A 26,094-nucleotide genomic window follows, 5' to 3' on the forward strand; every position below is an offset into this window, starting at 1 on the left:
TGATACCATGGGCATGTGGGAACATAAAAATCATCATTAAAATTTGCCACCAGAATCTATTGCTTTTCATGAAATTCTGGGCTCTGTCCCATGAACTACTAGGCAACAAACAACTCCTCTAAGGTATATTAATTACATAGTTCAATATTGAAAATGGGTGGTCTTCCCCTTTAAGTACCGAATTGTTGATTACAGTCAGTTAGTCTACCACCTTGAGTGGATTATGCGGTTGACACACACTGACATTTTGCAACTTAATCCCATGCATATCACACAGACCTTGGTCTTTTTGGTGTGGGTTTCTAACAGCTCAAGTAACACACATAAGTACATTCTTCTGCTGCTATGTTCACACACCCTTGTCTTATCTCAGGTGCTATGTGTAAATATGAAGGTAATGTGTTTGTTTTCTTTGACTGATCTCCTTGCCCACTTGCCCCCTCTTCCCGTCCTTTATCTAGGGAATTAACAATGTGATGATAGGGATTATGTTTATTTTATTTTTTATTAATTTTTATTATAGAGATTGTTGGCTTTGCAAAAACAGTGTTACTTGAGGACAAGAACAGATCAAGTTCTACCAGCTAAACAATAAAGCCACGTGTTGTGAGCTTGTAGACCTGCTGTTTGTTTGGTTTGGCAAGGTAGCTGAAAAGGTTTCCTTTAATTAAATCAGGTATTCTCTGTTGGTGAGAAAGTCTGAGGCATGCAAATGTTGTAATAATCCTTCTCAAGGAAACGTCAAGTAGAAAACACTAGCTGGTACAATGAAACTTGAGACAAAAAAGTACACAAGTGATTAATGAAGGCATGCCAGGATTTTGATGTCACAATCAAACAACAGTTTGATGCAAAGGTACCTGACATTGATCAGAGGTGAGGGCACCTACAGGAACATTGATCAGAGGTGAGGGCACCTACAGTAACATTGATCAGAGGTGAGGGTACTGACATTGATCAGAGGTGAGGGTACTGACATTGATCAGAGGTGAGGGTAACTCGCCGATGACACTCGAAGAGCGCATTGCCGCATGGCTGGCTGACATCTCACAGTGGATGTCTGCCCACCACCTCAAGCTAAACCCGGACAAGACAGAGGTTCTCTTCCCAGCTAAGTCCTGCCCGATGAAGGATCTCACTATCTCCATAGACAACACCAACACCATGGTGACTTCAGTTCCAACTGCTAAGAACCTTGGTGTGGTCCTGACAGCCAGCTCTCATTCAAGGCACACATTGCATCAGTCACCCGATCCTGTAGGTTCACACTCTTATCTATAACATCCGTAGGATCAGACCCTTCCTCACCCTGGAGTCAGCCCAGCTCCTCATCCAGACATCAGTCATATCAAAACTCCACTACTGTAACTCTTTCCTCACTGGCCTCCCGGCATGTGCACTTAAACTAGTTCACCTCCCAAAATACTTTTTTTCCCCCCTATTGATTACTCATGTCATGGAGACTTGAGTTCAATAATATCTTTTGTATTTGTTGCATTCCTAAGACAAACAATTGATTATAGTAAATTTACCCCCATTGATTCTGAATGGGGACCGGAATCGTGTTTCCCAACGCCTCTCAGCCGGTGTATACTACCCCGGTAACCACTCACCTCTTGTGGCTTATTGCTTTAGTAACTGGTGTACTGAGCATGGGGGGATAGATCGACCCTGACAAACTCACCCAAACTCTGTAACAAATACAAGGATATGTGTATTATCAATATAAATGTAATTTAAAAAATATATATATATATATATATAACAGTAAAGCATTACAGTCAAAGCTGGTTTTGAATGTAGACATTTACAATGTACATTCATAGGCCAATATCAATACCAAGCACAGTCAATACAGTATGTACAACTATAGCCACATCCTCCAATATCATTACTACACAATTCCATTATGCTATCTTTTCAGAACCTCTCATTTTACGTAGTTCCCAGCATGCCTTAATTAACCATGCATCGTGTCTCAAGTTTCCTTCCTCCAGTGTTGCTTTATTGCATTGTGTGACATTTGTATGCATCGGACTTTCTCACCAACAGAGAATACCTGATCAAATTAAAGTATACTGTTTCAGCTACCTTGCCAAACCAAACAAACAGCAGGTCTACAAGCTCACAACACGTGAGATTGTGCATTATTACATTCCATTCACACACACATTCGTACACCGATGGTGGATCGTGCTCACCGGGAGCAACTAGGGGTTCAGAGTCTTGCTCAAGGACTCCTCGAACTAGGAACCCTTCGGGAACCCTCCGTGTTCTAATGACGGTTTCTCTACCCCTGAGCCACTATATATAATAGCCTTATGATATATAATCAGATTCAGCTTTATTGTCACGTAACAGGTTTACAGAATTAAAACATATATAATAATAGTTCTCATTAGTTCCCACCATCATTATTAATTCCCAAGAAAAAAGAAGGGTGTAGCGTAATAACGGCTCATAATGTAATAAGGGCTCATAATGTAATAATCAGCTCATAATGTAAAAAGAAAATGAGCACATAACGTAATAATGGATATTTCAATAATGTAATAATGTGTTACATTAAGAACCTCCACATAGGAGGCTCATAATGTAATACAACTTCATAATGTAATAATGGCCCATATTTTTGGTAAGTGTCATGGTAGCATCATGTCAGTATCATGGTCAGTATCATGTCACTATCATGTCAGTGTCATGGTCAGTATCATGGTCAGTATCATGCCAGTATCATGTCAGTATCATGTCAGTGTCGTGGTCAGTATCATTGGCTGTATCATGTCAGTACCATGGTTAGTATGATGGTCCGTATCATTGTCAGAATCATGCCAGTATCATGGTCAGTATCATGTCAGTGTCATGGTCAGTATCCTGGTCAGTATCATGTCAGTATCATGGTTAGTATGATGGTCCGTATCATTGTCAGAATCATGCCAGTATCATGGTCAGCATCATGTCAGTGTCATGGTTAGTATCATGGTCAGTATCATGTCAGTATCATGGTTAGTATCATGTCAGTGTCATGGTCAGTATCCTGGTCAGTATCATGTCAGTATCATGGTTAGTATCATCATTGCAGACAGTATCTCTACAACATGGATCTGTCCCAGTTTCCATATTCCATCCTGATTGGATACAATTGGCTTCCAAAGTTTGCAGGATTGCTCCGTTTTGAACAAAATGCCTCAAATCATGAACACAGCGTGCAATCTTGGTGAAATTGGGCGCACACGTTTCCACTAGGCCGAGGAAAAAATGCCACTTCAAATTTCTCAAATCAGGCTCATGGTGGCGCTATAACAGGTCAATCTGTGTTTTTACTTTTAACTCCACCGATAAGTGGAAAACATTGTATGTGCACTCCCTAGAGACTAAGGATGAACCTTTGCCCTAATTTTTCACATTTGCATTTTATAGCACCACCTATGTAAAACAATTTTTTTGCTATTACTCCATCAGATTTTCTCCAACAATCATGCAAATCAGTACGCAGTATCTCTATAGTCATGTGATCAAGTCCGATCCGTCTGATATTTCATATTCCATCCTAATTGGCTAATATTGGCTTCCCAAGTTTGCAGGATTGCTCCGTTTTTGAACAAAATGCCACAAATCATCAACGCAGCTTGCGATTACCGTGAAATTTGCCAAACATATTCCCACTACGTCAAGGAACAAATGCTACCCTTTTCACATTGGCCTGTTATAGCGCCACCAGCAGGTAGACTTTAGCAAAACACATTTTGGAACACAATGCCTCCAATCATGCATGCAGTCCGACTGCCATGAAAGGTTAAGATTATAGTGCCACCGGGACACCTGGCCTGGTGGAGACCTGTGCTCAGAAGAGCAGTGCTTCTAGTTGATTCATGATTTTAGCCCTGCCCTCTGTGAAAAACAGTTAAAATTGTATAACTCCATGATTCTGTACTAACTACATAGTTCATAGACTATCCTCTTGTACGGGTCTTTTGTCCAGGTTGGCCAATGCTCCACCCCTCCACCATGCTTTGTGCAAATCAGTCTGGATCTTGTGTGATCCTGCTGATAGTGAGACAGACAGACAGACAGACAGACAGACAGACAGACAGACAGACAGACAGACAGACAGACAGACAGACAGACAGACAGACAGACATAAACGGGTGACCTTCCTTCCCTGCATGATATAGCCTATAATACTGCCATGATATTGAACATGAAACTGCCTATGATACTGCCATGATGCTGACCATGATACCAACCATGATACAGACATGATACTGACCATGATACAGACAATGATACTGACCAGGATACTGACCATGACACTGACATGATACTAACCATGATACTGCTTATAACACTGCCATGATACTGACCATGAAACTGCCTATGATACCTACATGATACTGACCATGATACCATGATACTAATCAGGATACTGACCATGACACTGACATGATACTAACCATGATACTGATATGATACTGATCATGACACTCCAACCTAAAAGTGATCTCACCTCTGATCAATGTCAGCTAACTTGTTTGTGACATCAAAATCCTGGCATGCCTTCATTAATCACTTGTGTACTTTTCGGTCTCTCAAGTTTCCTTTTAACAGTGTTGCCTTTGTGTGATGTGCATGTGTATTAAGACATAGATACAGTAGGATGAAACAAAAAGCTCTCTACTGTCAAATCAATTTACCTCTCTCTCTCTGTCTCTATGACATGTCATGCCTGCACGCCTGCACGTGCGCGCGCGCACACACACACACACACACACACACACACACACACACACACACACACACACACACACACACACACACACACACACACACACACACACACACACACACACAAAGGGACATTCCCAGATACAAACAGTTTCCTGGTGCATCCATGTATAAATTAGTGCAGTGTTGGTGACATTGTGCATGCAGAGCAGGTGACATCAACATGATGGCTGTGGCTTTGTTTCTCATCCTTCTGACGCGTAAGAACAATGAATTATTTTACCCTTATAATTATTACCCTTATTATTATTATTGTTATTACTTTTATTTAGGGCTGGGATGCAATAAAAAAAATGGAATTAATTACAGGCTTTGTAATGAATTAATCACAATTAATCGCATATTAATATTTGACCCGAGAAGCATTTTTTTTTCAAGTAAAACATCTAAATTTTGTGTAAATTTTTGCGTTAATTTTTTTAATCGTGTTAATTTTCTGTAATTAATTACAGGCTTTGTAATTAATTAATCGCAATTAATCTCATTTTAATCAACAAGTGAGTTCTTTAAATCTAAATTTCGCATCCACTGGGCCAAGCAAAGCGCTCTGATCGCATATTAATATTTGACCCGAGAAGCATTTTTTTCAAGTAAAACATTAAAATTTAGTGTTAATTTTTTTAATCGTGTAAATTTTCTGTAATTAATTACAGGCTTTGTAATTAATTAATCGCAATTAATCGCATTTTAATCAACAAGTGAGTTCTTTAAATCTAAATTTCGCATCCACTGGGCCAAGCAAAGTGCTCTGATCGGCTACTTCTCCCTTTGTCTCTTCTTGGTTGGTGCATCGCTATGATCGGTATGCCCGAAAGTGAAGGTCCTGTGGTGTAAAAACTAAGTGCGATTAAAATGCGGATTTTTTTTTAATCGTGTTAATTTTTATAATTAATTACAGGCTTTGTAATTAATTAATCACAATTAATCGCATATTTATATTTGACCCGAGAAGCATTTTCTTTCAAGTAAAACACATTTTGTTGTATGAGTGAATCAACAAGTGAGTTTTTTAAATCTAAATTTCGCATCCACTGGGCCAAGCAAAGCGCTCTGATCGGCTACTTCTCCCTTTGCGTATGTTGCCTCTTCTTGTTTGGTGCATCGCTATGATCCCTATGTCCGAAACTGAAGGTCCTGTGGTGCAAGAACTAAGTGTGATTAAAATGCGTACATTTTTTAATCGCGTTAATCTTCTGTAATGAATTAATCGCAATTAATCAGTTTAAGTCCCAGCCCTATTTTTATTATTAATATTATTGTTGTTGTTGTTGTTGTTATGTTTTATATACAGTATGCACAGTAGAGATGAACTCTTTAAAGTGCTTCAGAGAAGCGAGTTAATTCGTAAACATATTAGTTTCAAGTACATATATCAAGAACACACTCCTAGGAAATAACTTTACTGAATGAATGAATACTGAATGAATGAATTGTGAGATCATAAAACTAAGTGCTAGCCTCCTTGGATACTTAAGCAATATTACACGAGAGGATGTGGGTTATCGTGATTATTTTAACAACTGCGTTGCCACAGGCAAAGCCCAAAGGGTGACTGCCCGTATAGGTGGTGCAGAAGTTTAGCATATATGTTGGGCGAGGGAGCGCTTATATAGTTCAGTTCAAGTTTCAAGTTTATTTGTCATAGGCCTATGTATAAATACAAAGCAGTGTAATACAATGACATTCATTGTGCTCTGAGCACCCTTCAGTCTTCACATACAACACACAACATCCAGACAGGACACAGTACACTTAGTGCAAAAAAAAGAAAAAAAGAAAAAGAAAAAACTGTAGCCCATGTCAAAACAAGTTACAGTGTGTTGTAGTGAATCAATTGCTCAGCAGCCTGACTGCATAGGGGAGAAAACTGTTACTGAGACGGGTAGTGTGTGATTTGATGCTCTGATAGCGTTTCCCGGGAGGGAGTAGTGTGAACAATTTACAGGCAGGATGGCTGGTGTCTCTAATAATGTTATGGGAGTTTTTGAGACAGCGGGTGGTGTAAATGCTATGGAGGCTGGGTAATACTGTGCCTATGGTTTTGGGTGCCGTGTTAACAGTCCTCTGCAGCTGTTTACGGCCCTGAACGGACTGGTTGCCATGCCATATTGTGATACAGCCTGACAGGACACTTTCAATAGTACACCTATAGAATATGTGTGCTGTATATGGAGACATGCTTACTCAGTTATTCGTTAAGGGAAAGTCCTATGACATCATACCCTTTTATGCCCATACATGGAGATCCCTGTCTGTAGAACCAGCCGTTAGTGTGGTATGTGGTTGATGTGGCCTCCATATATGAGCTTTCTCATATGAACTCATGTTAGATATGGGCTTAATATTGATGACATGTGGGAACTCCATATACTGTACGGGTATACAAGGGAATCTGTGTGACATCACAGTGAAGCCAGAGCGTGATGTCAGACGCAAACAGTGACATCAGAGCATAGAACCACAGTGTTGATGTTATAGACAGAGATACATACGGACAAGCTGTGACCGTTTGACCTACGGTCGCAATTATATCTATAATATATAATATTGACAGTTATATTATGTTAATGTGTTCATATTCATTCACAGTTGGACACGAGGTGTCCTCATGGGACAACGAGTTTGACAGACCTTTGTATCGTAAATGTCTCAGTGGACATGCCGTGTCCAGCATTGCTAGGTAAAGAATGAACATGCTCAAACGCACGCACACGTGGTACATACAGTAATAATGTGCATTTGATCATGATGTATCTGTCACCGTCAGATATTTCAAGTATTTTGTATGGGTCATGGACACTTTGATATCTGTGGGCATGTGTGTTTATTTCTGTCCCTGCTGGCTATAGGAACAATTGATTGATTGATTGATTGATTGATTGATTAATACATTTACTGACTGACTGACTGACTGACTGACTGACTTACTGAGTATACAGTTTCAAGATAGTTTTCAGTATAGTTCACTGGTACAAGGTCAACCTAAAAAAAAAGCTAAAAAAAAAAAAGCTTTTGGTCTTGTTTCAATTGGCGTCCTTTTTAACTCAAATGACATAATGACAGACAAATAAAACACAATGCAAACAAATGCAACATAAATAGTATTTAAAATAGGCCTAGAAAGGTCAGTTGGAGGTAAGGATAGGCTTTGTTTTCTTTTACCAGTTTAAGACACAGAGGTGGCTGGCACTGCTACAGTAGCAGTGCCAGCCAATTGTCTGATTGGAGGAACTGTCATAATGTATGGTTTCATTATTGATATACAGCTATCACAGCAACCATCATGAGGACCGTCGTTGGAGCATATCCTGCAAACGAGCACCGAGCTTCGACAGCTGTTCCTGGTCTGGATGGGTCAACCACTTTGATCAACGCCTCGTCTACATATGCCGCCCCAATCATATCATCGCTGGAGTGTACAGTGTACATAGCCACCATCATGAGGACAGGCGGTGAGTCTGATTGATCTGATTATGTTGACACTATTCACTGTATGTTCTGCAACAACTATGACGTGATATAAATGTATGTTTGGAATTTATTAAAGGACCATTTCACCAATTTTCAACCTTATCTTCATCAAATTGGTCCTCAGACGACATAATTTCTGTCTACTCACTCTGTTTGTGTCTCATTGGTGGGCTGTGGACAGTTTAGAAATCTATCAGTGACAGTGTTTGGTCATTTCATACAAATACAATATGTATTATGACAATTATTCATTGTGACAGGCCTAATAGCAACCACACTAATGCAACCTGTACTTTCAGCTGGCGGTATCTGTGCTGTTGGAGCTCTCGACTGGCTACTCGTTCCTGTGGTTGGACCCAGTACGTGAATGACTGGGACCGCTATTTCTACTGGAGAGTTCCAGCAGGAAGCTACTTGACAGGTGTCGTCAGTTACCATAGCGACCATCACGAGTAAGTACATTCACAAAAGTACACTTATACATTAAATATTGCTGTACATTTACACTGTGTCTGTGGACAGGTAAGATTGAAGTGTTTTTGGTTGACTGATATCCTTTTTTTGTCCAATTTTGAATCTTTAAATGTTAAGATCAGTTCTCACTTGAAAACGAATCATGTTGAGAAATGACTTCCTTTCTCAATGGCAGGGATCGGCGCTGGCGTTTCCAATACTGCACGGGTATGTGTGTGTGTGTGTGTGTGTGTGTGTGTGTGTGTGTGTGTGTGAGGCACTATGTTGGTTTTAATTTTTTAAGTTAAAATGTGTAGCTAAAATTGCAGTTTTATGAAGTTTATTCATATGCCCCTCAGAACTTGAGTAAATGCATTCTCACATTTTTATGAAACATTGCAGTAATGTGGAAGGTCATTCCAAATAGCACTGAAACAACTCCAGTTGGCCAAAGGGGGGCGCTATAGCAATCGTTTGAAAAATGCAAACTTTGCACAGGCCTATTTGGCCTTAAGTCATGCAACTTGTATAGTCTACAGTCTATATAGATATTTCTCTGGCTCTTAATCATATTATATTAGTTGGATCAGGGGTGGGGAACTGTGATGATGGAGAGGGACAATAAATGAATGCAAAAATAGACAATCTCTTTTTTTTTTTTTACTCATCTGCTATTTTTTTATTTGAATCCTGAATATATTGTTGTGTGTGTTCTCTCTGTAATGAAACAGTTCCTGTGTGTGGATTTCCATCCACCAAGCCTCTGATCAAAAATGACAAGGTCTTCGTCGAGCGTGGACATGATGCAGTGCCTCACTCCTGGCCCTGGCAGGTGTCTCTGCAGGTAATACTGTCACACTGTGGTCCATGTCATTCCTGTTACATCTGCATTATGAGGTAATACTGTCACACTGTAGCCCATGTCATTACTGTTACATCCTCATTATGAGGTAATACTGTCACACTGTCCCATGTCATGTCGTCCTACTGTTAAAACACTAATGTTAACTAACTACACATCCACAACAACAACAACAACAAGCCAAAAGAAACAGTTGTGTTCAACTGTCTTTAATAGCTGTTAGATACCTGTACATTTGAATAATAAATAAATGGACAAGATAACAAACAAGATATCCATCTTATTCCCATGAAACAAGAATAATTCCACAAAAATAATAAGACTTAGAGAATACCCATGCAGGTCAGGTGTACTTTGTAGATTACTGTATTTTGAGAGAAACAGATGAGGCAATAGTACAGAGGATCAATGGTGGTCTCTGATGCCAATGACTGCATTTTTATAATGAATGATGTGCAGTGGATGAGAGTTCAGCCGTGGAGCCAGCTCATAGGTTAATATCAGAGGATGGCAGGATGATGTCATTGTGGGCAAGTTGGTTCATAGGATGAGCTGTTGACGCGACTCGGTATCAGGGAGTTTAAGCAAAGATGCTTTTCAGGACGGCTCCGCTCGGCGGAAGTACAGCCGCTATGACTCAATCGCCATAGCAGCCATAATCGTTAAGAAAACAGCCGTCGGCGACGGGTGTCCACCCGTTGTACTGAACTGTTTGGTTCCCATGGTGACGCGGTAACTTAACTTGATAACACTTTACAATAAGGTACAATTATTCCAGAGTAAGGAGAAACACAGTCTTTAGATTTTAGGAAGCAAATGAGTTAGGTCAAGCTAGGACACAGAAAATAGCATAGGATGTCATAACTAAATTATCCATAACTATTCAATATATATATTGATTAGATCGCAGAGCTATCAATAGCTGTTAGGACTTAAGATGCTTGAAGGTGCTGCGTTCTAAGTTCTTCCTCCTGTATTCACAAAGTATAATGTAAAGCAGTCAATACCGGTAAGTGACATATGCACTCTATCCCCTCTCCTCTCCTCTCCTCTCCTCTCCTCTCCTCTCCTCTCCTCTCCTCTCAGGACAACTCAGGAAATCATTTCTGTGGAGGTTCTCTGATCAACCAGAACTGGGTGTTGACCGCTGCTCACTGCAAAGTGACGTAAGTAATGACCTGCAACATCCTCTAACAATGACAACTACAAGTGATGAAAGTCAGACAGACAGACAGACAGACAGACGGATGGACATACAGACAGATAGGTATCTAAACCTGTCTGTCTGTATGTCTGTCTGTCTGTCTGTCAAAGTAGTATAGGTAGTAGAGATACACACTAAAAACTCATGGGTCATTTCTTGACCCAAATCATGGGTCATTTGTGTTAGGTCACATTTCTGGGTCATTTCTCAGAGCCACAACCCTTCCTTGAGTTATTGGGATATTATTTTGACCCAATTCCAGGGTTGTTCGAGTTAGGTAATATTTATCTGGGGGTGACCCGTTTTTGGGGTTAGTGGTAACCCCTATACTTGGGTCAGTTGTCTAGCTTTGGGCCAATCAGGGGACAGGCACCATAAACCTGTTTGCAAAGCATGCTGGGAAAAGCATTTTTCTAGGTTTCCAGAGACATTTTCTAAGCTGTTGGGAGCTAAAAATGCTAAATATGTCATATCCATGTGTCTGTCTCGGCAAGCTGTCTGTCATATGTCTGAATTTGATTTGTCAATATTTGAGCCTAAACCCTAACCGTAAGTGCTTGGCTGCTAGCTTAGGGTTGAGCTCCCTCCCCAACAGCTTGTCTGAAAGAGAAGAACTCATAGTAATTCTGAGATTATTTTTGTGTATCTTCTCTAAACTATTCTGACTATAGTATTATCAACATTGTTGCATAATATATTGTATGCACTTTTATGTTGATATTACCAATCTTCGAACAAATCATCTGAGAAGAAACCCTGAAACATTTCTGATGTTATGTTAATGACAGATAATATTGACATTGTCATTCTAAAGACCATGCATATGTAGGTTGTATTCATTTAGCCCACTCAACCCCAAAACTTGGGTCATATTGACTACAATCTTGGGTCATTTTAAACAAATAATTTGGTTATTTATTTGACCCAATTTATGGGTCAATATTCATAACCAAATTTCTTGAGTTAAAATAACCAAACCTGGCATTGGTCCCTATTTGACCCGTGAGTTGGATCAAAAATGACCCAAGTTGAGTTGTTTTTGACCCAGCAGTTTTTAGAGTGTATAACGCAAATAAGATGGAATAGTAAACAACAGATGCGAGTACAGGTTTCATTAGTGTGGTTGCTATTAGGCCTGTCACAATTAATAATTGTCTAATCGCAGTGTGTGTGTGTGTGTGTGTGTGTGTGTGTGTGTGTGTGTGTGTGTGTGTGTGTGTGTGTGTGTGTGTGTGTGTGCGCGCGCGTGCGTGTGTGTGTGCGTGTGTATTCAGTCGGCGTCATCGAGTTATCCTAGGAGTACATGACCGTGGGTCCAGCTGGTGGTTCCAGACCATCTCTGTGTACAAGGTAAGAGACATGTTACTGACTGAGTGATATGTATGGTCCAATACAGAGACATTTTACTGACTGTGATATGTATGGTCCAATACAGAGACATGTTACTGAGTGGTATGTATTAGTCCATACCAGTGTGGTTTAGAAGAGAGTGGCATCACGCTTTGATCTTGCCGCAGACCGAAAGTGCCGTCGCATTTTCACTCGCTGGTAAGTTGACTAATAATATGGTGCGCTGCGCTGGACTGTGGACGTCTGACTGCAAGTTTCTGCGCCTGGAAAATAGCAGATCTACCAGCTCACAACACGTCGCGGATGCGAGGCGTTGTGAGCTTGCAGATCAGCCACATTTTGTCACGGAACACGCTGTGATGAAGAAGTAAAGCCAGGATTTACTTGAGTGATGTGATGTGTGTTGAACGGACGGACGGACGGACGGACGAGGCTGGCACAGTGCACTGCAACTGCACACAACAGCGCTGAAAAATAAACATCCAATGCAAGGGACAGTAGTGGAACACAAGCTAGGAGCTCCATTCAGTGGCACGCCATTTCCAAACCACAACAGCGCGTTTACCTCAGCGTGGGACATTTCTCCGTTGTCAGAGTTGTCTCCGTATCTGCAGCATTAGCGCGAGCAGCACACACACACACGCACACCACTGGCGCCTATTAAGGGGGAGCCACGGGAGCAATGGCTCCCCCAATCTGCCAGTAGTGGGAGCCCGGCTCCCCCTCCCTCCTTTTATTTATTTACGATCATATAATCACAATTCTTAACAAACAGGTGTTTCATACGAAACACTTGTGATTAAGAAGAAGAACGTCAGAAATTCGCCTTGTTTGACCCTTTGAAGCACCCATAGCATGGATTCTAAACCAATCACAGCGAATGGGGGGCGGGAGGTATAGGTCTACTGGTTTCTCAACCAATCACAGTGACTGTCTGAACCTCTCTGTCTGACAGCGCGCTGCACAAGCAGGACAACAACATAGGACATGTGGATACTGGATAGCTTTTACATTTACCATACGTGAACTAAACTTTTGTTCAAAGAAGCTGGATGACATGACACGGTGTGTTGTGTGCCAAGGAATAGCACTTTCTTCTGGGCACCTCAATATAAAATTGGATATTTTCTTGTCATTTTCTCAAGGTAAGACATAATTATGGCTTTATTTAACTAACTGTTCACTGTGGAATTAGCAGACCTGTTTCGATCTTCTCTCCTCCTCCGTGTGTGTGTGTGTGTGTGTGTGTGTGTGTGTGTGTGTGTGTGTGTGTGTGTGTGTGTGTGTGTGTGTGTGTGTGTGTGCGTGCGTGCGCGTGTGTGATGAGATGCTTGCTTGCTTGTAAATATTGGTAGCTGCTGGTTGCAGATCTTTGGTAATGGTTGTGGACTTGTGGTCAGTGTGGTTGGCTTGTTGGCTTGAATTTGAGTGGCTCAGAATCAGATGGAGGAGAAATTGGGACAACAATGAACAGAACTGACTGCCTGGAGTTAGCATAACAAAGAGCCCCAAAGACACCCGAAAATGACTTAATAGACTCCTAGTGGGGACAGAGTTAGGCGCCGGTGACGCACACAGACACACACACACACACACACACACACACACACACACTCACACTCACACACACACACACACACACACACACACACACACACACACACACACACACGAGTTGCACAATGCGTGCATCATCAGAGAGAGTGCATGATGCATGTCATAGGTAGGCAGAGGCTATATCAAAAATATGTCCGACCCGAATCGACGTCCGACAATTTATTTATTATTTTATTTATTATTTTAACATTGGGCCTACGGGGGCTAGGGGGAGGGAAGCTAAAAACAACTTTATTTGTTCCTAATAAAGTTGTTTTTAGCTTCCCTCCCCCTAGCCCCCGTAGGCCCAATGTTAAGCGTCTTTGAGTATTAAGAAAAGCGCTATATAAGTCCCAGATATTATTATTATTATGAAAATGCGTCCGACCCGAGCCCGAGCCCGTCGGGCTTGTCGGGCCCCGCGGGTTTTCGGTCGGGTATCCCAGCTCTAGTCCAGTACAGGATAAGAGACATGGGCCCTCATTTATCAGCAGTGGAGCAGATCAAAATGTTGGCGTATGCCAAAATTTTGACAATTGTCAGCATTTATCATTGCGCACATTTTGAGTAATAAAATGAGATTATCCGTCTTTAGAAACTTGAACGAGACTAGAGTGCTGCTCCGTCTCTCTATCTCTCTCTCCCCTCAGTCCATCCCTCCTCCCCAGTCCCCCCCCCCCCACACACACACACGCAAACACATGCGTGCTCCGTGCCTCCGTCGAAAACAGCTAATCAACAAGATCACATTATGATGAAGACACGTTGCGCACACAGCTGCAACTAGGTATAAATCAGTGGGTTTCATTCGCACAAAACCTAAATGTGAATTCGTTTGCAGGATCAATCCTCTCCAAAGAGTGTCTGACTCTGACTCTAGCCGCGAACAGCACACTGTAGTCGGCATCGGAGCGAGCTAAGAGCCGATATGACGCGCAACATTGTTTTCAGATCATTCACGTTGCGACACAACAAGCATAAAGCATTCGAAGAGAATCCCAGTTTGTAAAAAGAAAACACCAGAGCAATAAACACTTTCTAATGTTCTTGAAACAAATATCTTTGCTCCACTTTCATTCATCTACTACAACAACATTCTCCCTTCCACTTCAGTCTATAGTGAGTCAACCTGTGGGTCGAGACCCCCCAGAGGTCCCCAAATGATTTTTGGGGGGTCCCTAGATGACAACGAAGTAATAATTTAAGGACTTAAGACCTGTTTTAATGAATAAAGACAAGAAAAAAAGACCATTGCTGCATCAAAAGTAATCAAACAAAATAGCTGATCTACAAGCTCACAACTCTCAAAAACATTTTATTGGGGACCTATATTTTTTTTCTGGGACCTATTTGAATGACCACCTATGTGAATGACCATTGTATTGAAAACCTAGCAACATCACTGCAAGTAGAAGGTAACAAATACGTTAAAATGAACAGTAATTAAAATTTAACGATGTTACGATTATGAGGGCAAGTGGCCATGACCTGAGGGCAAGTAGAACATGACCTGTACTTGCCCGATGGGCAAGTGCCTCTGAAACCTTAGTGTCAACCCCTGTCTTATACCACTTTGTTCCATTGTAGACGTGCGGAGCAGCATTGTCCAACTATCTGACACATGTATCCACTCCAAAATGTATACACTAATAAATAATTCCTGTGAAAATATAAAATAAATTTAAACAATTTATAAAAGCATACATCATGGACATGCATGCCGATTCTATTTCCAAGTTACACTGCAATCAGTTAAGATCTACCAATATGGAAAAAATCTAACAACAAGTGCTTTAACAGTCATTCAGATAAGATTGCCGATCTGGCTCAGATATATCACTGGTGCCTAACTCTGTCCCCACTAGGGGGAGCACATATCTGGGTGAGAAAATCCACGAATTTTCGGGTATAAAGTCGGCTAAAATTTGTATTTTTGTGTATAAAGTTGGCTAAAACGTGTTTCCTTTATTAAATCATATTTTTCCGTTCACAATATTATTTTTGGTGTCTTTGGGGCTTCACATTGGCTATGTTGACAACTCAGGCAGTCAGTTCTGTTCATATTAACTCACTGTTTAATGCTCCATTCCTTGCTGCCTGTATCAATTCCTCCTCCATCTGAGCCATCCAAATTCCAAACGTTGCTGTTCTGTTAGCCATATTCACCCCAACACTTCTTCCGAGTTTTACTTAATTATCTCCACATTGTTCACAGAAGCTCCGTGTCAATCCCTCATGTTCACTACAGTCTGTAGCAAATATTAAAAATACAAATTCGTTACTCACCAAAATAAATACTGTTAGAGGAGTTGAAAGCCTACCTTTCTTAGTGGCAACACTCTGAGACCACCTCACGTCTAAAATACACTTTATGGACAGAAAAGAAAATATTTCACCGAAAGGCAAAATATGGCCAATAGAATTTTCTATTGACACAAGACCTGTTGAGGGATGTGAGTGTTTCGGCAGCTGTGAATGTCAGTGAGGGCCGGAAGCTGGCAACATTTGTGAGGTGAAATGGCAGTTTTAGTCTGGTTTATGTGGGGGCGGAATGAGAGGGTGGAATCAATATGTGTCCCAGCATAGCAGAGGGGCAGTCATTTCGGAAAGCACAGCTTTAGACCAGCCCTGAAATTACTTTTTTTTTTCTAAAATGTGATAAAGCCACAAAAGCATTTCATAAATATCAGGCTATATTTCACCTAAACGCCAGAGCTTAACTCTGCATGTAAATAATATTTCTTTTAATTAATGTGAAGAGAAACCTCACATTTTGCAGGTTACATTTTATCTAAAAGGCTGAATTTCTGATCTAGTATTTCTGCATGGCATAACTCTATAAGCTATATCTACAAAACTGTTGTGTCAACCTTCACAACCAATATATCATTTTGTAGCTATGATTCCCGCTTTCAAATGAAATGAAAAAATGAAAATGAAAAAAAAAATTCAATGACTAGCCCTCAGCTGTGTTGGGTCACATATGACACCAAGGTTACGGATGTGAGTGGAGGTTGTAACTTGTTACAGTGGGGCCGTCAATACTGAGAGTGAAATTCTGGGTGTAGCGGGTGAGGGAATCTGGGCCGATGATTAGGATTTCTGATTTGTTACCATTAAGTTTAAGGACTTTTTGCATCCATGTTTTGAGCTCTGTAAGGCAGGTGATGAGGGTGGAGAGGGTGGCAGCGGTAAAAAAAATCAAAACGTTCTCTTTGGTAGAACGAAGTGACAGGATTGATAAAAAAAAAAAAAAAAAGGATGAGACCAAGGTACAAAAGTGAAAAAAAAAACCTTAATAGTTTGGCTATAAATCGCTAATACAAGGTAAGAAGAATAAATGCACCTACACGTTGCGGCAACAATGCCTTTATCGGCAACGTGTAGATCTGTGCCTTGGTCTCATCCTTTTCTTTTTTTCTTTTTAATCTATAAAAAATTCTATTTCACACGTGCATGTGTGTGTGTGCGCACATCTCTATACAGACCATCACCCATCCCAACAACGACGTGGCCCTGGTCAAGCTGTCCTCTCCGGCCCGCCTGAATTCCAGGGTGTCCCCCGTGTGTCTGTCCCCCTCCAGGCAGTCTTTCTCCTACGGGACACGCTGTGTCACCACGGGCTGGGGAAGAATCAGACCGTCCACATGTGAGTGGACAGACAGACACACACGCACGCACGCACGCACACACACACACACACGTACAGGGGCTTTGTTATATACTGTATGTATAAATCTCAAAAGTAGCAGATCCACACCTGACACGTTTGGGCTTGTAGATTTGCTACTTTTAGGGTCTCTATTTTCGTCCGTGCCTTACCCCTTATCTAGCCTAGGGTCCCTTCACTTTTCGGGGTTTTGGCAATTTGGCCAGAAAGATTAAACCGGATTCAGTTTTAACCCAAAATAATTCCCCTGCGCTCAAGGATATAATTTTAGGACCTACCTAATAAACTCCTTGATGGGCATAGTTTTGCTTTTGGAAATTTTGTTTGGTATATGCATCTTTTAGTCCAACTCGTAGCGACTTGCAAGACTACATTAGCTAGGCTACTCGAGCATTTAAATAGGGTTTGGGGAAACAAACTGAGGGAACCAAAACAAAGCGACGCCGCTTCTTCTGCTTGTCAAACAGCCATTGTAAACGAATACCAGGATTTCCCCAGAGAAAGCCTGGTGACGCGAGGTTACCTCGGCTTACCCCTAACTTTTTTTTAAATATTTTTTTAGTTTAACTAGGCCATCATGTTCTGAGCTTGTAGATCAGCTATTTGAAGTATTTTAAATGTTTTTAAAAATGGTTAAAAAAAAAAAAATCAAACCTCGGTTCGAAGTGGAGCGGTGAATTTGAGCAGCTGTACCCTATGTGAGTGAGTGAGTGAGTGTAAACTGTGCCTGTGAGTGAGTGGTGAGTGTGCCTGGCCTGCACAAAACAGCGCCCCTCCTTTAACTAGTGTGTTGTGTGTGGCCACTCAAGGTATTGCCCAGGCTACGGACAGGGCCAGCCAGCCACCCACCCACCCAGCCAGCCAGCCACATACCCACGGATATACCTGTTCATTGGGAGCGCTTTCACCGCTCCAAAAAAAGGCAAAGAAGTTTAGGGACAGAAATAGGCACGGACAGAAATAGGGCCCCTGGTTTCCACATGACAGAGACCATATGATAACCATCATTCTCTCCTGTTGTGTTCCACAGCCTTTCCTCTCAAACTCCAGCAGGCCTGGGTACCTCTCATGAGTACATCTCAGTGTAAAAGCTACTGGGGGAACCGCATCACTGACTCTATGATCTGCGGCGGAAACAATGGAGACTCCTCCTGCTACGTATGTAGCCATGTTGTTTTAGCACTTATGTTTTTATTAATGCTCTTAGCCTCTTACATCATAATCTGCCAAGTACACTGGGCTGGTATGCATTTATTAATGCTCTTATGTCATAATCTGTCAGGTTACCTTATGTGTTTGTTAATGATTACATTAAAGATATATTTATTTTTTTAGTATATATATATATATATATATATATATATATATTTTTTTTTTTTTTTTTTATTAAGGAAGGACAAGGTACAAGGCACAGAGATCAGTACAAAAAGATATATGCCTATTTCTGATCTACAAATCAGGCTTATGAGCTATGATCAGAGTTGGGGTCCGTTACTCAAAAAAGTAGTGCACTACATATTACATATTACTTTTGAAACAAGTAATGCCTTACACTACTTTATTACTCCCTGGAGAAAGGAGAACTAGTTACACTACTCGTTACACTACTTTTGCGTTACTCCGTAAAAAACCCGAGATGCATTGCCAACATAATAGATGTATTAAATATTGATTCGATATTATAATAATATAAATACAATACAGTTATGTTGTTCAATGAAGTGAGTCCTAGGGAACACTGGTGGTCATTTGAATGAGTCTAATAATAACAACAACAACAACAACAACAATAAATACATATTTTTTTATTTACAAGCCCCTGGGGGCCTTGTTGTAATTTAGGACTCCCATTGTGCATTTAAAAAAGCTCACATACATTCATGAGTTTATTCATTATTATTCATTTATGGACATACAAGTTTTCCACCTGACATTATATAGCCTATATATGGTTCTGTATCCGTATGTCAGTCTGTTTAAGCAGATTTTGTTCCATTTGGCTCCTATGGATTTTACAGGCCAGGGGTGGACAACCTAACCTGGCAGAGATTTTCCCCCCACAGCGCAGAGCGCACTCAGCACAGTACGGCAGGTGAAAGTGATAGTGTGGTTGCTTAACACTGGTTATCGAAACGAAGCGGATAAAAGCGCCGAACTTTTTTTGAGGCTTCTTTAGGACCCAATGATGGATTTTAGCCTTGGGTACCAAAATTTATTTTGATGTTTACCCATATAATATCCATATCAAGTTGGGCTCCCATCGACTTTCTATACAGGAGGAAAATACCCAGAAAAAAATCTGCTTTAAGTAGGATGTGAGGGGTATAACTAGGGGTTTGTCATGATTCTGAATCCATTGCAAGCATTTGTTTTGCACAAAAAACTTTCCTTGTACTAGAAATGGCCCCCCAAAACACCCAAAAAACTGTGAAAAATGATGACTCATCACTAAACCATCGTTTTGTGGGGCCATAATCAGATCAACTTCGAATTCGCTCAGCGTACACAAGACACCTTAACGATGAAAAGTTGTGCGAATCGTGAGTTTTGGTAAATCTGCGTGCCCGTGGCGAAGCGTCAAACTTCCTTTGCCAAACAGGAAGTGCCCTTCGCCAAACAGGAAGTGCCTCTATAGCTCATGAACCGTTTGTCGTACAGACGTGTGGGTGGTGTCATATGACTTGATTAAGAGTCCTTAACCTTAATTGGCGCTTCCTTCGCCAAACAGGAAGTGCCCTTCACCAAACAGGAAGTGCCTCTATATCACATGAACCGTTTGTCGTACAGAATCGTGGCTGGTGTCATATGACTTGATTAAGAGTCCTTAACCTTAATTGGCGCTTCCTTCGCCAAACAGGAAGTGCGCTTCGCCAAACAGGAAGTACCTCTATATCTCATGAACCGTTTGTCGTACAGAGTTGTGGCTGGTGTCATATGACTTGATTAAGAGTCCTTCATCTTAATTGGTTTAAATAGCCCTGCCCCCTCTTCTGATTGGCTGCTGCCCCTTGTGACGTGGGTAGAGCTGCGAGGGCCCGGTCATCGCTGCTTGCAGCTTTAATTTTTTATTATTTTTTATAATGATCTAGCCTCCAGCTGGCAGCTGAAAAAGTTATATGGCACATCATGATAACCCGGTACTCAGAGATACAGCTACAGCAGCATCCATGGCAGGCTAAATTAGGAAAGACACATGAATGTATCATGTATGTATCTATACTCACAGTCACGCTACGGAGGCTCTTTAGTAACGTCCACGATTAATGGTCCAGGACATCCCCATAGTCAAATTCATACTAGCCTTGCATTGTGGTTTAAATCAATTTAATTATTTTATTATTATTAATTCATCCTTGCCACTTTGCGTCTTATCTTAATAGGCGCAGCTCACACAGCTGCTAGGTTAGTCTACATGTTTTATAAATGAATATTTACATATAGGCCTACATATCAACGTGTTTGGGTAACCTATAAATCAAATCAAGTGTGCACTGCTGTTTCCTTAACCGACGCTCCAGTCTCGCCGCGGGTTCACATCGAACCCTCCGGTTGCCGCAAGACTAGCCGGGGACACGAAAAGAACTCAGCCTATGCTGCCCTCAACAACAACCACGCACACCCCCACCCCAGTCACAATCATACAGACAGTAAAGTAAAGTAGCCTTGCATTATGGCCTAAGGTAGCCAGTTTTAGGAAAGGCACAATGTACTCACGTTGGCTGTTGAAGTTCCACAATTCTTCTTCCCAGGACTCAGGAGTAACGCATATTGTACTGTATATGTCCAATATGTCCCGTTCGAAAAGTGAACCTTTTCCATTTAATATCCATCTCTTCGTGCAATGGTCCAAAACAGAGCTGCAACTTTATCGCAAACCAACTACATAGATGGCTCGACGCACAACACATGTGCATTGCCTACCCAACAAATCTGAGTTGCAAGTTATTAATCCACTGTGTCATGACGTGTCTAGAGCTTATAGATCTGTTCTTTTGGAAACATATCCAAAGACGCACGAGCGACAGTCAGAGTAGGAATAGTCTATATACAAAAGCGGAAAAACGGATACCGGGTACTCACAACGGGCTGCATCTGCGACGCGACGTGAGCTTGTATGTCTGCTGTTAAACCGGAAGTGTGGTCCAAACAGGTCCAAATAATCTCCGGTAAACTCCCGCGGAAACAGGTGGATATATGTAACGGAGGTGATCCGAACCTCCCCACCCGGGTTCATACCCGGGTCTCCCACGCGAAAGTCCAATATCTTAACCACTAGACCAAAGAGACATCTCTTTGGTCCGGGGGAGATACTAGACTTTTGAGGCTTCAAGGCTGAGGCTGCGACTCTCTCCGTCACACTCACCCCCCTTTGACCTCCTCCTACGGGGAAGCCCGAATCCGGGTCACGGCACCAATGTAACGGAGGTGATCCGAACCTCCCCACCCGGGTTCGTACCCGGGTCTCCCACGCGAAAGTCCAATATCTTAACCACTAGACCAAAGAGACATCTATTTGGTCCGGGGGAGATACTAGACTTTTGAGGCTTCAAGGCTGAGGCTGCGACTCTCTCCGTCACATATATATATACGAAAGTTTAAAGAAGTTTTACTTTTACACAATATTCTAATTGTAGATGGATCTATATTTGAGCCTATGCCAGACTTTGATCAAAAGGTGAAGGCTGGGGTGGGGGAGGCAGCGGATCCGAAGCGGAATTAATTGGGATGTAGGCCTACAGGTAGGTATTATATCTCATTGACAGTCTGGTCGATCCACTCCCTGAGTTTGGACACGCGGGCGTACACACCAGGTTTGCGCACGTTGCAGCGCCCGGATCCCCAGGAAAAGACTCCCACCAGGGACCACATCCCACGTCTCACACACACCAGAGGACCACCGGAGTCAACCTGGAGAAAACACACAGTCATAGGCAGAGTTGGGTGTAAGTAACGCGTTACTGTAATAATACTACTTTGGTCGGTAACGAGTAGTGTAACGACACTACTCCTCCAAATTGATTAATCACATTCAGTTACCGGTCAGTTGTTAACTCGTTACTCGTTACTACAATCATCATCAAAATGTATCATCATCACTTGTCTTTTAGAACACTGGAACTGTCATTTCACTAAGAGGTAATCAAACACAAGTGGTTGTCAGCAGCAGCATGTCACGGTGACATGCGTGCCAATCAAACAGTAGCAGGCACCGACATTTGATAACAGTCGCACATAGATTAATACAAGGGACTAAATACAGCAAAACCCCCAAATAAGGAGATTTATAATATCAAGCAAAGAAATTAATTAGCCTACTTTTTGTCTATGATTCAAGAGAGCGAGAAAGAGAGAGAGAGAAAAGAGAAAAAAAGAGTGGCACTGGCATCGCATCACAAGGTGTGCAAACATGTGACAAAATAAACCAAAACCCCCAAATAATGAGTATTAATTAAATATCCAGCAAGCCACAGGAATGATTTATAGTGTGGGGATTTAAAGGAGTCATCCAGACCAAAACACATATAGGGTTAAATCTGTCTTTTATCACACCCCTTAATACCTGCTTTAGTCGATTTTTTTCATAGCTGCCCCTGTTGCTAGATTTCGGCTGCCCCTGTTGCTAGATTTCGCAGGCCCTCTCATAACTAACAGAGGAGATAGACTTTATACTAGTGCGGTTATTTCTTCAGCTTCAAAGTTAGTATTTTTTTATTGGATTGTGTTTACACAACGTCCTGAGACCAACCAAACCGCTGTTTTGACTTCACAGGCACCCTTACTTGTCAAACGGCGTCTGCTCTGCACCAGAGCAGGGAGAGGAGAGGCTAGAAAGGGAGGGGAGGGAGGGGTCGGTTTGACAAGTAAGGGTGCCTGTGAGGTCAAAACAGCGGTTTGGTTGGTCTCAGGACGTTGTGTAAACACAATCCAATAAAAAAATACTAACTTTGAAGCTGAAGAAATAACCGCACTAGTATAAAGTCTATCTACTCTGTTAGTTATGAGAGGGCCTGCGAAATCTAGCAACAGGGGCAGCCGAAATCTAGCAACAGGGGCAGCTATGAAAAAAATGGAATAAAGCAGGTATAAAAGGGTATGATAAAAGACAGATTTAACCCTATATGTGTTTTGGTCTGGATGACTCCTTTAGGGGGAGCAAATGCTAATTTCGTGCAAATTTGTCTTAAAGCGCAAAATTTTGCACAGATGTAGCCCAGGGCTTGCTCTAATGATTTAGCTAGGGCGCCCGAGCCAACGACCTTCGGGGTCGCCACAACGGCCAAATCAAGTTGGGCTCCCATTGACTTTCTATACAGTAGGAAAATACCCAGAAAAACATTTTTTTTTTCTGGGTATTTAAGTAGGATCTGCTAGGGGTTTGTCATGATGCTGAATCCATTTCAGGCATTTGTTTTGCACAAAAAACATTCCTTGGGCTAGAAATGGCCTCAGAAAACAATGCATGTATGGGTGAGCATTCGTGTTAGTCGGAGGCCTTAGGGTTTTTTTTTTTTTCTCGTGCTAATCAGTCTAAAAGTGCAGAATTTTGCACAGATGTAGCTCAGGGCATGCTCTAATGATTTAGCTAGGGCGCCCGAGTCGGCGACCTTCGAGGTCACCACAGCTCCAGAAAACACCCACAAAACTCTGAAAAGTGATGACTCATCACTTTTCATCACTAAACCATCGTCGAACCAACTTGATTTGGCCGCTGTGGCGACCCCGAATGTCGCCACTTTTAGACTGATTAGCACGAGAAAAAAACCCCTAAGGCCTCTGACTAACATGAATGCTCACCCATACATGCATTGTTTTCTGAGGCCATTTCTAGCCCAAGTAATGTTTTTTGTGCAAAACAAATGCCTGAAATGGATTCAGCATCATGACAAACCCCTAGTTAGACCCCTCAGATCCTACTTAAATACCCAGAAAAAAAATGATTTTCTGGGTATTTTCCACCTGTATAGAAAGTCAATGGGAGCCCAACTTGATTTGGCCCCTGTGGCGACCCCAAAGATCGCAGACTCGGGCGCCTTAGCTAAATCATTAGAGCAAGCCCTGGGCTACATCTGTGCAAAGTTGTGCACTTTAAGACAAATTTGCACGAAATTAGCATTTGCTCCCCTTAAATCCCCACACTATTAGTCTATACTGGAAATCCATGTAGGCTGAGAGAGAGAGCGAAAGAGAGAAGCCTGCACGGCTGCACCTCACCTTCACCTAGTCTGACTGAGACTCTGACATGACGCCCTCATGATGAAGGACAATTAATAAATATATTATCCTTATGCAAAAAACATCTGTGATATGTTGCTTTTTTAAGCAAATGGTTTTCCGCAGCTAGAATCAGTTAAACATTAGTTTGAGCTGCTGCACACGGAGTCATCTCGTTGCAGTTCATCATAGCAGGGTTGCTTAACGAAATTATCGAAACAAAGCGGATAAAAGCGCCAAACTTTTTTTTTAGGCTTCTTTAGGACCTAACGATTGGGTACCAAACTTTATTTTGATGTTTACCAGAGATGGGGACTCGAGTTGAAGACTCGACTCGCGAGTCAACTCGAGTGGCAGTTTTGGAGACTCGGACTCGCCCCTCAAAGACTCCAGACTCGACTCGGACTCGAGCTCATAAGACTCATGGGCAATCTTTATTTTAAGCGCTATAATGAATGACACAAGCCCGACAAATATTGACCTTTCCTTCTCCTTTCTTTCTTTGGTGCGCGGCTGAGCGCCGCTGTGCACGGACAACGGCGACCACGTTTCTTTCCCTTTTTTAAAATTTATTTTTCCGTGGGCTTAAAATTGCCGACATTTGGACGGTTTCACCAGCCTCGGACACATTTATGTTGTTAAAACGTTTCAAACATATTTGAAACAACCTTATATATGTTTCCCCACTTTAGTTTAGTTTTCTCATGCCAATAAAGCTCCTTTGAATTGACCTGAATTGAGCTTGTGGATCAGATATATTTCTCATATATCGGGCTTATGCCCTACTGTATGACTGTGTGTTTCCTCCAGGGTGACTCCGGTGGTCCTCTGGTGTGTGAGAGAGGCAAGGTGTGGACTCTGGTGGGAATCACTTCCTGGGGAACCGCCAAGTACAACGTGGGCAAACCTGGCGTGTTTGCCCGCGTGTCCAAACTCAGGACCTGGATCGACCAGACTGTCAGATCCAACTGAAGAGTCCACACTCGCTGAATGTACCAACCATTTTTGTTTAGTACACACACAATCTTTGTTCTTTGTCTTTTTTATTGCTTTTTACAGCCCTCTTCTTCCATTTCTTTCTTCATGGAAATAACGATATGATGGCAATGATGTTTTGAGAAAAAAAAATTGAGGAAAAAAATTGAGAAAAAAATGTTTGAGAAAAAAGAAATTTTGAGAAAAAAAAATGAGAAAAAAAAATTTTGAGAAAAAAAAATGTTGAGAAAAAAAAATATGACACCAGCCGCGAGTCTGTACGACAAACGGTTCATGAGTTATAGAGGCACTTCCTGTTTGGTGAAGGGCACTTCCTGTTTGGCGAAGGAAGCGTCAATTAGGGTTAAGGACTCTTAATCAAGTCATATGATACCACCCACAACTCTGTACGATAAACGGTTGATGAGTAACAGCCAAAAAAAGGAACAATCAAGTAAGGACCAATCAGAAGAGGGGGCACTTCCTGTTTGGTGAAGGAAGTTTGACCCTTCGCCA

The 26,094-nt window shown here is 41.7% G+C and overlaps 1 protein-coding gene across 1 annotated transcript; it reads left to right on the forward strand.

Moving 5' to 3' along the window:
• Positions 1-1,005: 1,005 nt before the first annotated feature.
• On the forward strand, positions 1,006-25,575 carry LOC308285225 (chymotrypsin B-like; the record flags this gene model as incomplete). The annotated part of the gene is made up of 6 exons (XM_080725944.1): positions 1,006-1,167; positions 9,470-9,553; positions 10,658-10,732; positions 17,208-17,370; positions 18,422-18,549; positions 25,414-25,575. The coding sequence occupies 6 exons, from the start codon at positions 1,006-1,008 to the stop codon at positions 25,573-25,575; spliced, it is 774 nt and encodes a 257-aa protein (XP_080582070.1).
• Positions 25,576-26,094: the final 519 nt, after the last annotated feature.

This window comes from Nannobrachium achirus, assembly GCF_963921795.1.
Source record: "Nannobrachium achirus genome assembly, chromosome: 5".
NCBI classification, from domain to species: domain Eukaryota; kingdom Metazoa; phylum Chordata; class Actinopteri; order Myctophiformes; family Myctophidae; genus Nannobrachium; species Nannobrachium achirus.